The sequence below is a fragment of the Pongo abelii genome, chromosome 1 (assembly GCF_028885655.2).
Source record: "Pongo abelii isolate AG06213 chromosome 1, NHGRI_mPonAbe1-v2.0_pri, whole genome shotgun sequence".
Taxonomy (NCBI): Eukaryota; Metazoa; Chordata; class Mammalia; order Primates; family Hominidae; genus Pongo; species Pongo abelii.
Genome location: NC_071985.2, coordinates 48,800,809 through 48,817,156, shown reverse-complemented (window position 1 = coordinate 48,817,156; position 16,348 = coordinate 48,800,809). Strand labels below are relative to the sequence as shown.

At 42.0% G+C, this 16,348-nt stretch overlaps 1 protein-coding gene across 10 annotated transcripts in view; it reads left to right on the top strand.

The window, feature by feature from the left end:
• The first annotated feature begins 1,091 nt into the window (after positions 1-1,091).
• Positions 1,092-16,348, top strand: part of CAMSAP2 (calmodulin regulated spectrin associated protein family member 2) — a 124,524-nt gene continuing 109,267 nt past the window's right edge. For 8 of the 10 annotated variants that reach the window (XM_054523515.2, XM_002809641.5, XM_054523514.2 and 5 more), the window contains exon 1: positions 1,092-1,289. In XM_054523515.2, the coding sequence (XP_054379490.1) occupies positions 1,151-1,289 (139 nt within the window). In that variant the 5' untranslated portion in view covers positions 1,092-1,150. The remainder of the gene's footprint in view (positions 1,290-16,348) is intronic. The other 2 variants (XM_063726005.1, XM_063726004.1) reach the window with 1 other exon arrangement.

The following is a 16,348-nucleotide window of genomic DNA, read 5'->3' as shown; positions in this document are numbered from 1 at the left end:
AGGCAGCAGCAGCCAAAAGCCAGGGACGTGGAGGATGTCCACTCAAGCGAGTACTCCAGAGCGATGATTAAAAGGCAGCCGCCCCGAATCCCGGGCGCTGGCGGGGAGCGAGGCTGAGCATGCTCACTGGGCCGGAGACTGGAGGGAAGCGGCGCGGGGGCGGGGGCGGGGGCGGGGGCGGGGGTCGGAGCCGCGCGAGGGCGCATGCTCAGTCCCCGCATCTGCTCTTCCATCCAGTGCCGCAGCCGGAAAACCGCAGCGGCGGCGGCGGCGGCGGCGGCTGAGGGGGAAAAACCCAGGGAGCTGCAGAAAGCGGGGGGGGCAGGAAAAGATTACAAGGACATTACTGATAAGACAGGAACTGAGAGCTTGGGTTTCGCGGCCTCTCCCAGGCCACCACCGTCGCCATCAGCAAGGGAGGAAGACCCGGGAGACGGCAGCGGCGACGGCGGCAGGGGAAGGAGGAGACGGCGACGGGAGGGAGCACAGAGGAGGGGACGGGCCGGCGGCGGCCTGTGAGCCGCAGTGATTTTGACGTTTTCCGCTGCTGCGTCTCCCGCGGGCCGGGGCCGGGCTGCGCTGGGTGGGCCACCTCGCCCCGCGCTTCCCCCTCGTCCTGCTCGTCCCTCCGCCCACCCGGGGCCTGAGGGGTCTCCCCGCTCCGAGGGAAGGGGAGAGGGAGGCGAGGGCGTGCGGGCATCGCGATGGCGGGGACATTTTCCACAACGTGATTGTTGAAGGTTCCCCCCACCCCCCCCTTTAAAATTCCGGGTCCTTCCAGCTTCCACCCTCCCCCAAGCCCGTGTGACTAAACCGAGACAAAGGGGAGGCGGCCTCGCTCACACGCGGGCTCGCGGGGCGGGTGGCTCGGAGGGGCGCGGGCACGGGGCGGACCTCGCGCGGACGGACGGACGGAGACGGCGCCGCCACATTCCTATGCCCGGGAGCGGCGGCGGCGGCGGCGGCTCCCGCGGGAGGCGGCAGGCGCACGGCGCGGACAGCTGAGCTTCTTCCCCGTCGGCGCCCGGGCGGACATCGCCCGGGCCCCGATGGTTTGAGCTTGCTTCTCCCTCCCTCCCGACCCCCGTGGTGGCGAGGCCACGCCATGTGAAGGTTAGGGCCGGGACATCCCGAGGAGCCGCGGTGAAAGATGGGGGATGCTGCGGACCCCAGGGAGATGAGAAAGACGTTCATTGTTCCAGCCATCAAGCCTTTTGACCACTATGATTTCTCCAGGGCCAAAATCGCCTGCAATCTGGCCTGGCTGGTGGCCAAAGCCTTTGGGACAGGTTAGTGGTGTCACCCCTTCCCTCTCCTCTTCCTCCTGATGTGGTCCACATCTCGGTTTTTGTTCCCGATTCTCGAATCCCTCCCTCCCCGTGCCTGTCTTCTCGTACAGGTTCAGGGAGATGATGGGAGGCTAGGAAGAGAAAGAAAGGAGAAATAAGGAAAGCGGGTTTGGTCTTCAATGAAGGGCACGTGAATGGTCAGGTGGGGTTTGGCCAGATTCCTTTTATTGGATGGCAAAATGTCCCCCCACCCCCACCCCCCAGTGAGCAATTTTATGTTTTTACATAGAGTGGTTTTAATTTGTGGTATTTTCTTCATTGTGCTGTGTACATTTCTGCCTCAGTCATAATTGTGATTACACCACCAAGAAATCTGAGTTGGTTTCTTTATTATTGCAAGAAGGTGGATGGTGCATAGTACTATATTGATTTTGACATTTGTAATGATGGCTGCTATTCAGGCTCCGCTGGATGTAAGGTGGCCTGTGTCGAGTGCAGTATTAATTTTTGTTGTCATTCTTTAAGGCTGTATCAGCCTTCTGCACACATGTTAAGTTCTTATTAAATCAGTTGTTTAAAACCAGTGTTCAGTTTGCTGACTGTAGGGTGCTGTTTTCATCTCATATTATCAGTGAGGCATATTCTTTTTTCCAAATATATTTTGGCTTCATAAATTAAAAGAAACAAAAACTCGCTACTTTGGGAAATTTTTTAATAGATGAGTTTTTTGAAGGCGTGTGCTGTTGACACAGAAATTGTATAGTACAGTAGCAGTTAAACACTCCCTCCATAACCCAGTCTTTGCAAAATAACAGGAAAAGGGCCTCCCGTTGTGATTCTTTAGTGTTGCCTTAGGAGCCCATGTTGTGAAATGCTAAAAAAATTAGAGAGCTGCTTTTCATTGGAAGGTGCTTCTGTAATTTGGTAACTTTTAAGAGTAATTTTACAAGATTTCTATTCCCTAGTTAATGAAGTTTAGATATATGAAATATTTGTTGAAAAGTTCCTTAGTACTCACAAATTTCCACATGTTAAATATAGGGTTTTTCAGGGGGAGGGTGACTAATTTCCAATTTTAGGACTATGTAATGTTTTGGTAAATGGTTTAGTTCAGTTTTACTGCTTAAACTTACACAGCTGAGTATTTTCAGGACTTACACATCCTACTTAAACAGCAGATTAATCTCAGTGTTTGGAAAATTATTTGAATTTGTTTTTGGGGAAACTTCACATTGATGTGATTTTATGTTTATGGCAGCCTTAATTTTACTTGAATTTTCATGCTTTGATATTAAGCTGGCATCAGGAATAAATATAGTAAATCCTTTTCAAATAATTTAAATTGTAAACATCTCTTTGAAATTAAATGTCTAGTGTAACTCATAGGAAGAAACACAAAATATTACTGCCTTTTTATAAAAACGTTCTGGCACCACTGATATAAGCAGTGAGAATAATAGATGTATTTTGGTTTTAACTTAAGCAGCACACTGAAGCTGGTATCTATTTGGATGGCAAATCAAGGCTATTTAAGTGCTTAGAAAACATGGAAAGAGGGAAATTTACATAGTCACCTATGTGGAAAAGTAGTATGTATGAAGTGGAAGGCAAAGGGAATAAGAGAAATATTTTCTTTCCATCTGGAACTGAGAGGATACTTATAGGATACAGATATCAAAATTTTGCCGTGCATACACAAAAGCTTCCAACTAGAAAATGGCCTACTTTCTGGGTATGTGTCAGGCAGGTTGGTAGATTCTAGACACTTGAACATATTGAACACACCTGAAAAAGAAAGGAAATGAAGGGAATCTGGTATCAGTGGAATCTGATGTCTGCCAGGCACTCTGCTGGATGCTTTGCATTAGGTTGTACATTAAAGATTGATAACAGCTCTCTGATGTAGGTAGTGTGTTCCCCGTTTAAAAAATAGGAGGAAATCAGTGCATAGAGAGGTTAACTTTCCTACTATCACAGTGTTAGTAAGTGGCAGAAATGAGTTTTGATTTGAGGTCTAACTCTAAAGGGTAAAGGTATTGGTGGAGGTGGAACACTCCTGTTAGATACCCAGCACTCTGAATACATTACTTCATTTATTCCTGCAGCAACCCTGTAGATACTGTTCTCATTTTGCAGATAAGGTAACTGGCTCACAGATTAATTTGCCCAAGATTAAACATCTGGCAAGTGATGTGTTCTGCATGTCTGACTCTGAAGGCTTTGCTTATTACTCTATACCATTCTGCAGAGTAACTGTTTTATCTGCAGGTGTGAAAAATGTGCACATAGTACATATTGAAGTCTAATTTTTTTTCTTTAAAAATTGTACAAATCTTAATTCATTTTCAGATAGATGATACTGTTGGCTATTACATTTGCCTTGGCAGCAGTTGGAATGGATGAAAAGACCATATTCAAATGGGATGAAAAACAAGTTTAGAAGACCTTGAGTGACTTAGTAACGATATATTAATACATTATTAAGAATGTTATGTTTGTACATTTTGTTTATTCTTTATCAACAGTCTTTCAAAACAAATTTATATGGAGTGAATAGAAAAAAATTAGGATTTTTTTTGATGTAAATATTCTTTATTTGCTGCAGATACTCTTATGCAGGAAAGATTAATAGATAGCATATTTCAAAGGTATTACCTAATTATATTCAGTTATTCAAAAAATTAGCCCAGCTTTCAAGTATGATTTACTAAAATCACTCCTTTGACAATGACTTACAGGGTCTTCAGGCACTGATTTGGTGTTTTCTATTAGAAACTTTCTAACTTTTGATGTACTGAAAAAGTAGTCAATTTTATAACCATATGTTGTAAAAGTCATTTAAAATGATAGCTAGAAATAAATTGCGAGCGTAGAATGAAGTAATTGAACTTAAAAAAAAAAACAAAACACTGATGTTGTAATACCTAGAAAGCAGATATGGAATATTTACTTAATTTGAAGTCTTAGGAGCCTTGAATCATTTTCTTCTCTTTACAGTAGTATTACAAAAGTATTACAAATAGCCCAAATTTTAATAGTTTATCTTGTGGAAGAATGCAGATACAGGTTTGATTAAATGAAGAATACGTTTTTATAGATGAATTTGAAACACTAAATAGATAATCCAAATTTCAAAGGAGGAAGTAGTTCAACTATTTGTGCTTTTACTATATTTGAAGAGCTTAACCCATTTAAGCAAAGATTTTACAGAATTTTCTTTAAATGTTCTGTTCCCTTAAATCCTTTGGGGGAAATGGTAGATGCAAAACCTCTTGTGACACTCTTACTAAACTCTTGAATTTGGAATTCAAGGCCCACTTCCTAGTGTCAGTTTATCACTTCAATCTTCTCAACTATTATTCTCCTTTTTATCCCATTTAGTTTAGTGATATAAAATATTTCCTATTATAAATATACTTTGTTACATTTCTTTGTCTATCTTAACAAATCTTGCTGTCAAAGTCCTATATAAGGTCTGACTCTTGTGCATATGTGAAGATTGTTGAGAGCAGTGGGTGGCATTGTGGTTAAGAGAGACCCATAGCAGAGGGGCCAGTTTGGGACATTATTGCAGGAGTCGGGGCAAAAGATAAGGTCCTGTGTCTTTGACTTTGTAGTCAACAGAAAATTTACCAATAAGAAAAAAAAAAAAGTTCATGAGGTCTTGAAGTAGGGGGGGCGGGTATGATAATAAAGCTGCTAATATAGGCCGGGCATAGTGGCTCACACCTGTAATGCCAGCACTTTGGGAGACCAAGGCGGGTGGATCACCTGAGGTCAGAAGTTCAAGACCAGCGTGACCAACATGGTGAAACCCCGTCTCTACTAAAAATACAAAAATTAGCTGGGCATGGTGGCGAGTGCCTGTAATCCCAGCTACTCAGGAGGCTGAGGCAGGATAATCGCTTGAACCCAGGAAGTGGAGGTTGCAGTGAGCCGAGATGGTGCCATTGCATTCCAGCCTGGGCAACAGAGCAAGACTCTGTCTCAATAAATAAATAAATAAATAAAGCTGCTAATACTTATTGAGCTCCTACACTGTGTGTCAAGCACTTTACACATACTGTATCATTTAAATCCTCATCACAGCCTTTTGAGGTGGAACGGTTACTTATTCCAGTTTTACTGATGAGGAAAGTGAGGCCTGGGGGCTTAGGAACTCTTCTAGAGTTACCCAACTAATGGAGCTGGGATCTGAACCCAGGGAATTTGACTTCAGCCTGTACTTGTAACTACTGTTCTCTATGGGTAGAAGTCAAAAAATGGAAAGGAGGCAAATGGTAGAAAAAATGTTGCAGAGATTTAATCTCTAGTATTTCTAAGTGGGTACATGGGAAATGGTTTGAATGAAAAGGGAATGTGTAAGAGGGTGAGGTCGCCTGAGGTTTTAAGAAGGATGAGGTTACCTGAGATTTTGAGATTTGGTGACTGACAGGCTGAATTGCGATGCCGTTGACAGAGAAGAAAGTGTAGTAATACTGAAGCCCTGGAAGGAGAAAATTTCAAGGAGAATGGTGTGATTCAACAGTGTCAAATCCTATGTGTTTAAGCTATGCCTTTCTTTTAAGAGTTTATGCTTTAGTAGGGGAGGTATGATAAATGTATAACCACAGTAGAGTTCAGAAATAAGCTAAGAGTCATATAATTGGAAATATGACATTCAGAGGGAGACTGGTGGCGGTAGGATGCGGTGGGGTGGCAGGGGAGAGGCCATTTCCAGCCTCATCAGTGGTCTGTGAAGGAAGACCTCTCTAGTGGAGGTGGTATTTAAGCTATAGGCTGAATTGAAAGTAGGCATGGTAGATGGAGGAAATGGTTTGTGTGTAGACATGGAGTTATGAAACCCAGGTAGTGCTAATGAAAGAGCATAGACCAGATTGATGGGATAAGGTTTATGTAATGAAGCAGTGAGAGAGCCAGCTTGAAAGACAAACGGACAGAATTATGTGAAGAGTGAGGTGAAGGAATTTGGTATTTATTTAGTAGTTAAATTATCCTAAGCACATTGGATTAAAAAAAAGAAAAAATACTATTAAGTGCATTAAACATGTACTTTGTGCTCATTATTCTTGTAAGCATTTTATATGCGTTATTTATTTTAATTCTGAGAATGAGGCTATTAAGTAGATATTATTTCTTCTAGGACTCTAAAACAGGGTTTCTCAACTGCAGAACTATTGGCCAGATAATTCTTTGTTGTTGTGGGCTGTCCTGTGCATTCTAGGATTTTAGCGGCATCTGTGGCCTCTACCCACTTGATGCCAGTAGTGTTCCCTACCTCTACCCCTACTCCTACCCCAGTTGTGACAACCCAAAATGTCCCCAGACATCTCCACATGTCTCCTGGGGAACAAAAGGAGCCCAGATTGAGAATCACTGCTATAAATATTATAAGACACACTATTGTGATCTAAAAAGGTTTTTTTTTTGTACATTGAAGTACAAATTAATTATAAGACATACTGATTTCACAAATATTCAATTTGAAAATAATAATTTAGGAAATATTATATGATAGTTCACCCTTTTTAAAATAAACAATGAGACAGATTTAGAGGAGTTAACTAACTTGCCCTTGGTCATACAACTTGTAAGAGGTGGAAACAAAATCAGAGTCTAAGCCTTTGTGATACTGAAATTTGTATCTCAACCTCTGAGTTACAGTCTTCCTGGATTTTTAGTAGAGATTGGGGTTTTGCCATGTTGGCCTGGCTGGTCTCAAACTTTGGGGGTCAAGTGATCCGCCTGCCTCAGCCTCCCAAAGTGCTGGGATTACAGGCGTGAACCTTCGTGCCTGGTTGATGATGATGTTAAAATAGATTGTTGACCATGTAAACTTATTTTCTAATTTACGTTTTATAGAATTTTGTCTCGTAACAGATTTTGAAACAGCAGAAATACTTTCTATTATCTACCCTTTAAAAAATAGATGCTAGTGGTCTTTATTTATATAGGTTCTTGAAAATTTATTAACAGTTAAAAGTTTTTTAAAGTAGGTATATAGGTACAGATTCAAAACTCAAAGGTATAAAAGAGTAGATCTTGTGAGATGTCTTCTTCCCACCTGGACCCTGAGCCAGTCAGTTTCTGTTTTAAGCGAGATGAAATCATCAGAAGATTTGTTTTTAGAAAATCTCTTGGAATACACTTAAAAATGGTTAAAATAGTAAAGTTTATGTAATGTATATTTTACCACAATTTTTAAAAAGATGTCTTGGAAACAGTAGAAAATGAATTGGAGGAGGGCCGAGAGTTATGAAGGAGGAAACCAGTGGGAAGTTATTATGTTTCAGGTGAGAGATGATGGCATCTTGAATGTGGATGGTAGTGGTGGATATGGAAAGAAGTGGGTGAATGTAAAGGATAAGTCTTGGTGATTGATTGGATATGTGGAAGAAAAGATGAGATCTTGGGAAGTATTAAGATTGATTCTATTTTGTGAGAAAGGGAACAATGGAAGAGGGCCAGTGTGTGTGTTTAAGAGTGGGTGGGGGGGAAAGAACCATGTTGAGTTTGAGGAAAATATAAAATGGTGGTGTGTGCATTAGACCTGTGGAAATTCATGTATGGAGCTTAAAAGACCTCAGGGATGAGAGCTATAAGTGGTAATTAAAATTTTAAAAGTAGGTGACTACCAGTCACTAGTCACATTTTTTTTTTTTTTTTTGAGACGGAGTCCTGCCCTGTCGCCCAGGCTGGAGTGCAGTGGCGCGATCTCGGCTCACCGCAAGCTCCGCCTCCCGGGTTCTCGCCATTCTCTTGCCTCAGCCTCCCTAGTAGCTGGGACTACAGGCGCCCACCACCACGCCCAGCTAATTTTTTGTATTTTTAGTAGAGACAGGGTTTCACCGTGTTAGCCAGGATGGTCTTGATCTCCCGACCTCGTGATCTGTCCCCCTCGGCCTCCCAAAGTGCTGGGATTACAGGCATGAGTCACTGCGCCTGGCCTAGTCACATTTTTTTTAAGGTCTCACTGTCACCCAGGCTGAGTGCAGTCATGTGATCAAAGCTCATTGCAGCTTCAAATTTCTGAGCTCAGGTGATCCTCCTGCCTCAGCCTTTTGAGTAGCTGGGACTACATGCCTGGCTAATTTTTTTGAAAATGTTTTGTAGAGATGGGGTCTCACTGTGTTGCCTAAGCTGGTCTTGAGCTGCTGGATTCAAGCACTTTTCCTGCCTCGGCTTCCCAAAGTGTTGGGATTACCTGCGTGAGCCATCCCACCCAGCTGACTGCCAGTCACTTTGAGGGAGCGTATGGAGAAAGAAAGGACCCAAGACAGGCGAGCCAGCAAAGGAGCTAGGCATAGGGTAATTAGAAGGAAAACCAAGGGAATGTGGAGGCTCAGAAGACTAGGGAAGAGAACACTGGGGAGGAAGGAATATGAGGTGTAGCTGAGAAAGATTAATCGAGGACTCTCAGAAAGATCCATTAGATTTAGCAACAAGGAGGTTATTGATGATTTTGCTGAGAACATTTTGAGGGAAATGTAGAGACACAAGCATGACTAGGTTGAAAGTAAATGGGAGATTGTATCAGTTATGCTGTCCTCACTTGTAGTAACAAAAAATCCACCTCAAATTGGCTAATAGTAAAGAGGATTTATTGTTTCTGAAAAAGTCCTCAAGTGGGATGGGCTTTGGTTTTGATTTGATCAGGGCTGTAGCTTCATTTCTGTGATTCTTTTAGCTGTGCCCTTGTTGATGTGTGGATTTCATTCTCAGGCTGTCTAGTCTCATGTTAGAAAATGGCTGTAGCAGTTCTAGATCTCACATCTATGTACCACACCATTCAGAGCTCTTCTCTAATCACTGAAAGGTCTACACTCTTCTCTTGCTTTTTTCTTTCTTTTCAACAGAAGGATTGATTATAGAAAATCTCAAATGTATACAATAACAATAATCTTTCACATACCCATCATCCAGCCCCTGCTGTCATCAACTTATGGCCAATCTTGATTCATCTCTAAACGCTCCCCACCACTGCCAATTATTTGAAACAAATTCCAAACATCATGTCATCCCATCTATACGTGTATCAGTATGTATTTCTGTAAGTCCACTCCCTTTTTAAAATGTAATCGTGGCACAGCCATCGCAGCAGTGTTGTCACAGGATTCCATATCATCAAATCAATATGAACATTTCTGATTGTCTCATAAATGTTTTTTATTTTTATTTTACAGTTTTATTTGTTCTAGTTAGGATCCATCTAAAGGCCATAGTTTGTAATTGGTTGATATCTCTTTATATTGTTGTGTTTTTTTTTCTTTTTCAGGTATATATTACCAGAAGATTTTTTTTTTTCTTAGTGTATAGGCTCCTTCTCCATCTCATTTTATCTTCCTTGCAGTTTATTTGTTGGAGAAACCAGAGTATTTGTCCTATAAAGTCTCCTACAGTTTGGAGCTCCATGATATTAACAAGTTTCTCTTTGTCCTCTGTATTCAGTATAAATTGATAGTTAGATCTAGAGGATTGATTGCATTCAGGTTTGATTTTTTTTTTTTTTTGGTATACTTTATAGGTGGTGTGTAGTTCTACCACAAGATACTTAATATCTAGTTATCTATCTATCATGACCTCTCTATTTATTAGCTGGAATGCTGTTTTAAAAATAAATTTCCCTTTATTATTTGGTTACCCTGAGTGCTGTGTGGGAAATTACCTTGATCCAATGGTAGCTTCTAAGTACGTGCCATATAAAACTAGCCTAGAGGTCACAGAACAGAAAGCTCACAGAACAACTTAAAATGCCCAAATTATGTGATTTGTTAAATCAGTTTTTAGTGAGAAGCAAGAGGAAAGAGATGGGATGAGTTAAAACACTTAGGATAGGATTCAAACAGGGAGGAAGGACCACACTCCTGAGTACTGCAGTATATTATACATTTCATATGTCCTCTCTCTACTGCATTAGCCTTCTCTGCTGATAGTGTGGTCACCAGGACCAGAGCTGAGGTTTGAACAAAGAGGCCCACACAGACATAGGCCAGTGCCACACACTTGCTCTATTAGACATGGGACAAGGAAGCCTGCCACAGCACTAGCTTGCCACAAGCCTGATGATAGCCATGGGCTTTGTGTTCCTTGGGCAGAGGACACATGGGCCAGACTGGGCATCACCAATGGGTAGCTGAATTAAGGACTCATGAATATTGTGCTCATGTGTTCATTGACTCTTGTTGTTTAGTGTCATGCATATTTACTCTGTCATGAATATTTAGTACTTAGTATATTTAGTGTATCATGAATATTTAATACATAGGTGCCTCATAAATATTAGGTATCTTGTTTTTTCCATCCCTTTCTATGTTTACTGTACGTGTGCTATTAACTGCTTACCTTTATTTAACATGTTCTATCAATTATATGTTTAACAAACTTTTAAAACTAGCTCCTTATCTATACTTAAAATATCTTCGAACATTTCATCTATATCTTACAAACTTATTCATCTTTATTTATAATAGAATTGAATAGTCTCAAAAGTAAAATTTTACTACATTGAGATACAGGGAAAGCAGGATAAATGCTATATTCTTTCTCTTTATGGGGGGGGAAACTGGACCAGACTGAATGGATCACTGGCCCCTGAGAATCTGAAAGGGAGTAAAGAATAGGGAGAACATTCCAGAGAATGTGAAAAGGCTCTGGAGTGGAAGAGAGCTTGGTTTCCAGGAACTGAATGTGACTGGCAGGGATAGGATCATTCCATTCTTGTAGGCCAGAGGAAGGATTTTAATCCTTAGAGAAGTGGGTAGTCATTGGAAACCCTTGGGGATGGGTGTGTGTGACATGACCAAATTTGCTTATGGGAAATAAGCAAATTCTGGCTACAGCAGAGAATGGTTTGGAGCGGGGAGCAGAGTGAATGTGGGAAGACAAAATTTGGAGTAAATATAGTAATTAAGATAAAAAGTGCTGGTTACCTGAACTAGGGAGAACCAGAACCTGGAGTCTGAGATAGTGAGAAGGGGGAAGACTTTAGACTGGATTCTGTAATGGATTTTATTTATGGTTGAAGGAGAGGGAGGCATTAACGATGACTCCTAGGTTTCTGACTTGTTCAGCTCGGTGGATTGTGGTGTACTTTATTGATGTAAGGAACATTGAAAGATCATCAAGTTTGGAAGAAAAGATTGGTTTGGGGCATTTTGAAGTTTTGTAGCATTTTCAACATAATTTCAAGTGTGTAAGAATAGTATAAAGAATTCCCAAATACTCTTTATGCAGATTTACCAATTATTTTGTCCCATTTGTTTTATTATTCTCTCATTCCTTCTTCCTACCTCCCACACAAATGCCTGTGTGTGTGTGTGTGTGTGTGTGTGTGTGTGTAGAGAGAAAGAGATAGATAGATAGATACGTCTTTTTTTTTTTTTTTTTTTTTGAGATGGAGTTTCGCTCTTGTTGCTCAGGTTGGAGTGCAATGGCACAATCTCGGCTCGCTGCAACCTCTGCCTCCCGGGTTCAAGTGATTCTCCTGCCTCAGCCTCCCGAGTAGCTGGGATTACAGGCGACTGCCACCACACCCAGCTAATTTTTTTGTATTTTTGGTAGAGACGGGGTTTCACGATGTTGGTCAGGTGATCCACCTGCCTTGGCCTCCCAAAATGCTGGGATTACAGGCATGAGCCACCGCGCCTGGCTTTTTTTTTTTTTTTTTTTTTTGAGACAGAGTTTTGCTTTGTCACCAGGCTGGAATGCAGTGGCACAATCTCGGCTCACTGTAGTCTCCAACTCCCGGGTTCAAGGGATTCTCATGCCTCAGCCACCCAAGTAGCTGGGATTACAGGCACGTGCCACCACGCCCAGCTAATTTTTGTATTTTTAGTAGAGATAGGGTTTCACAATGTTGGCCAGGCTGATCTTGAACTCCTGACCTCAAGTGATCTGCCTGCATCGGCCTCCCGAAGTGCTGGGATTATAGGCATGAGCCGCCATACCCAGCAACGTATATATAACGTGTGTGTGTGTGTGTGCGTGCGCATATATATAGGATATAAATAAATATATATAATATTTCTGAACCATTTGAGAATATGTAAAGAGATATTGTACCCTACACTCCTTCAGTGTGTATCTCCTATAAAATGAAGGATAGTTCCTGAGCATAATCTCATTTAAAAATTGGGAAATTTTAGCTGGGTGTGGTGGTGGGCACCTGTGATCCCAGCTACTCGGGAGGCTGAGACAGGAGAAGCACTTGAATCAGGAGGCGGAGGTTGCAGTGAGCCATGATCGCACCATTGCACTCCAGCCTGGGTGACAAGAGTGAGACTCCATCTCAAAAAAAAAGAGCAAAAACAAGCTACAATATGAGGCTATGGTAAAGGCAGGGACCAGACTACCAGATTAGTCAGTTCTCTCTAAATCATAACAGAATATTTAACAAACCCTAGGAGCAATCAGTGGAAGGTCACTGGTGTGTCAAAAGCTTTCCCTGGCTAATGATAAGGATGAAAAGATGGTGAGAGCACAGAAGTGTTGCTGGAAGTCATGCAAGAGGTATGGGACCTGGAATGAGGTAATGCATTTAAGATGGAGAGACACAGAGGTGTTCACAGTCTGTGTGGGAATCTGTGTTGGAAATAGAGCTTGGTTATAAATTAGATGGAGTATAGGGTTGGGCTGTGGGTGTAACAGGTGCAAAACTGACCCTCAGTTGACTCATTTGGAAATAGCAGAGTTGTGGTTTACTGACGTGGAAGCACTGGATTGGGGCAGACTTATTGTGTGCAACATGGGCCACATTAACTTGGAAATGCCTGTAAAACATACAAGGGAAGATATCACAGACATAATCTGTGGCTCAAAGGGGAGATCTGGGCTAAAAATCCAAATGTATTTTTTTAATTTTATCTTTCACTTTAAATTAAACAATGCATGACCATTGGGGAAAAAAAGCATTAAAAATGACCATAGAGTTCTTTCTCTACATGTGTACACATAATTATTATCTACAAAAAGAATTATATTATTTGTAATCTGATTTTTAACATTTTGAGCACAGTTTCTTCAGGTAAATATAGATTCCTTCTGTGATCTGTAACTTTAATGAGCATATAATATTGCTTAATGTATCTGTACTGTAAATTATTAACCTGGTTCTTATTTTAATATATATAGATGGTTTCTAATATTTTGCTACAATAAGCAGCACTACAATTAACACTGTTATATGTCTTTGTGTAATCACTTAGTAAAATTCATAATTCATAAGAAAAAATTGGGAAATTTAACCTTGACGTGATATTCTTATCTGATTCACAGCCCGTATTCAGATTTGCCAATTGTTTTGATTTTCATTATTGCTATTTTATTTCCCAATTCAGGATCATGCTTTGCATTTAGTTGTCATGTCTCCTTTTTTTTTTTTCTGAGATGGAGTCTCGCTCTGTTGCCCAGGCTGGAGTGCAGTGGCGCCATCTCCGCTCACTGCAAGCTCCGCCTCCCAGGTTCACACATTCTCCTGCCTCAGCCTCCCAAATAGCTGGGACTACAGGTGTCCGCCACCACGTCCAGCTAATTTTTTGTATTTTATAGTAGAGACGGGGTTTTGCTGTGTTAGCTAGGATGGTCTTGATCTTCTGACCTTGTGATCCGCCCCCCTCGGCCTTCCAAAGTGCTGGGATTACAGGCGTGAGCCACAGTGCCCGTCCTAGTTGTCGTGTCTCTTAAGTCTCCTTTAACCTGGAATAGTTCTTCAGTCTGCCTTTGTCTTTAATGATATTAACACTTTTGAAGATAGAGCACCAGCCTGGGCATGGTGGCTCACCCCTGTAATCCCAGCACTTTGGAAGGCTGAGGTGGGCGGATCACTTGAGGTCAGGAGTTTGAGACCACCCTGGCAAACAAGGTGAAACCCCATCTCTACTAAAAAATACAAAAAATTAGTCGGTGGTGTGTGCCTGTAGTCCCAGTTACTTGGTCCGTGCTTGTGGTCCCAGCTACTCGGTAGGCCGAGGCAGGAGAGTTGCTTGAACCTGGGAGGCAGAGGTTTTAGTGAGCTGGGATTGTGCCACTGCACTCCAGCCTGAGCAACAGAGGCAAAACTCCATCTCAAAAAAAAAAAAAAAAAAAAAAGATAGAGCACCCTTAGCTGTATGCTGGCTGGATATCAGGCCCCTTCCTTAGGCATTGTCTTAGCTCTTGCCAAACTTTTGCCTGTGTGTCTGGTACAAGCAGCCAGTTCTCTGCAGGAGCTGACTGGGTGCCTCCTTCTTTGTGTTCCTCTTTACTCTGGAGTGCTGGGCCCTGATTTAGCAGATGTCCCCCTCCACCCTTGGTCCAAATGACTGGGACAATGATGAGATCCTTACATGGGTGCTGGTATTGATAGGAATACCTAGACAGTAGGAAAAAAACAAATTACACAGAGTCCTACCCTCAGACAAGAGCTGATGGAGACCCAGGAACTGGAGACCTTCTCCTAAACCCCCACTACTTCTGCCCTCTGGTGCACCCTATCTTTTGGCTTTCTTCCCTCTTTCGTACTTCCCTTCTTCCCTCTCTTCCATTCACTCTTCCCTTCTCCCCTCTGGCAGACCCACTCTGTACTCCTCTTGCTTGTCACTGCCACTACCACGACCACCAGTTGTCTCTCTGTCAGCAGATGTGCCCTGTTGCCTCTCTGCACAGTACCATCCCTGCATTCCACAGAAGACTTGGGCAGGGGTGCCCGAGAGGTACCCAGAGACAAATCACGTGGCAGCCAGGCAGTCCCAGAGCAAAGATGTTCAGACAGATGAAAGTCTCCTTACCCCCATTTCTTCCAAGATCAGAACAGCTTACATACTCCCTCATACACAGTGATGCCAGGAAGGCAGGGGAGGCGTGGGAAGTCTTCCTTCCCAGTACCTGCAAAATGTCTGAGCATTATGTGGATTTTTTTCCTTTATTCAAATGTAATTTTTAATCTTATAAAAACAATAGGCCTGTTATTTTATAGAATGTCTCTAAATTTGGATTTGTTTAAGGTTTCTTTATTCAAGTTTGATAAGGTTCAAGTTATAGAAGCCTGGTAGACTACTGCAGAAGAGATGTTGTATTCTCAGTAAATCATATCAGGGGACACATAATGTTTGTTCCAGTATAGGTGATGTTAACTTTGATTACCTGGTCAAAGTGGTATCTGTAGTTTTCTCTATTATAAAATTTTTTTTCCACTTTAAATTAATAAGCAATTTGTAGGGAGGTAATTCAAAATATCCTGTTCATTAAACTGTTACCCGCCATTTTAGAATCCAATAATGATCTTGCCTGAACCGATTATTGCTGTTGATTACTATCCTTTTTTTCCATTTGTTTTTTGGTATTATTCTACCACAAGAAAGAGCTGCTTTTTTTTTTTTTTTTTTTTTTTTTTTTTTGAGACAAAGTCTGGCTCTGTCACCCAGGCTGGAGTGCAGTGGCGCGACCTCGGCTCAGTGCAAGCTCTGCCTCCTGGGTTCATGCCATTCTCCTGCCTCAGCCTCCTGAGTAGCTGGGACTACAGGCACCTGCCACCAGGCCCAGCTAATTTTTTGTATATTTAGTGGAGACGGGGTTTCACCATGTTAGCCAGGACGGTCTCTATCTCCTACCTTGTGATCCGCCCACCTCGGCCTCCCAAAGTGCTGGGATTACAGGCGTGAGCCACCGCGCCTGGCCGAAAGAGCTTTTTTAATGTATTATTTATTTGTGTCAGGATAGACTCATTGATGCGTGTTTTATTCAGTGGGTTATAATTCTTTATTATGTATTCTGATGTTGATGTTTTCCCAGTTTTAGCCAATGGCATCCCTTTCCATCTGGATCCTGTGTTCTTTTGACATGGCTCCATTATTTGTTAGCATTTCCTTACTTTCTGGCACATACCACAACAAAAATGTTCTAAGCATATCTTGTACTTTCCCTGCTCCACACCTGGAAACATTTCTTCAAGGAGCCCTGTTGCTTTTGGTGGGGAAGGTATTAGAAACCAAGATACAGCTGCTAGGCTTATTGCTAACAGTGTTATTTAGCAGACAGATAGTAAACACACACATATATACATAGTGTATAGCTCAGTCTATTTC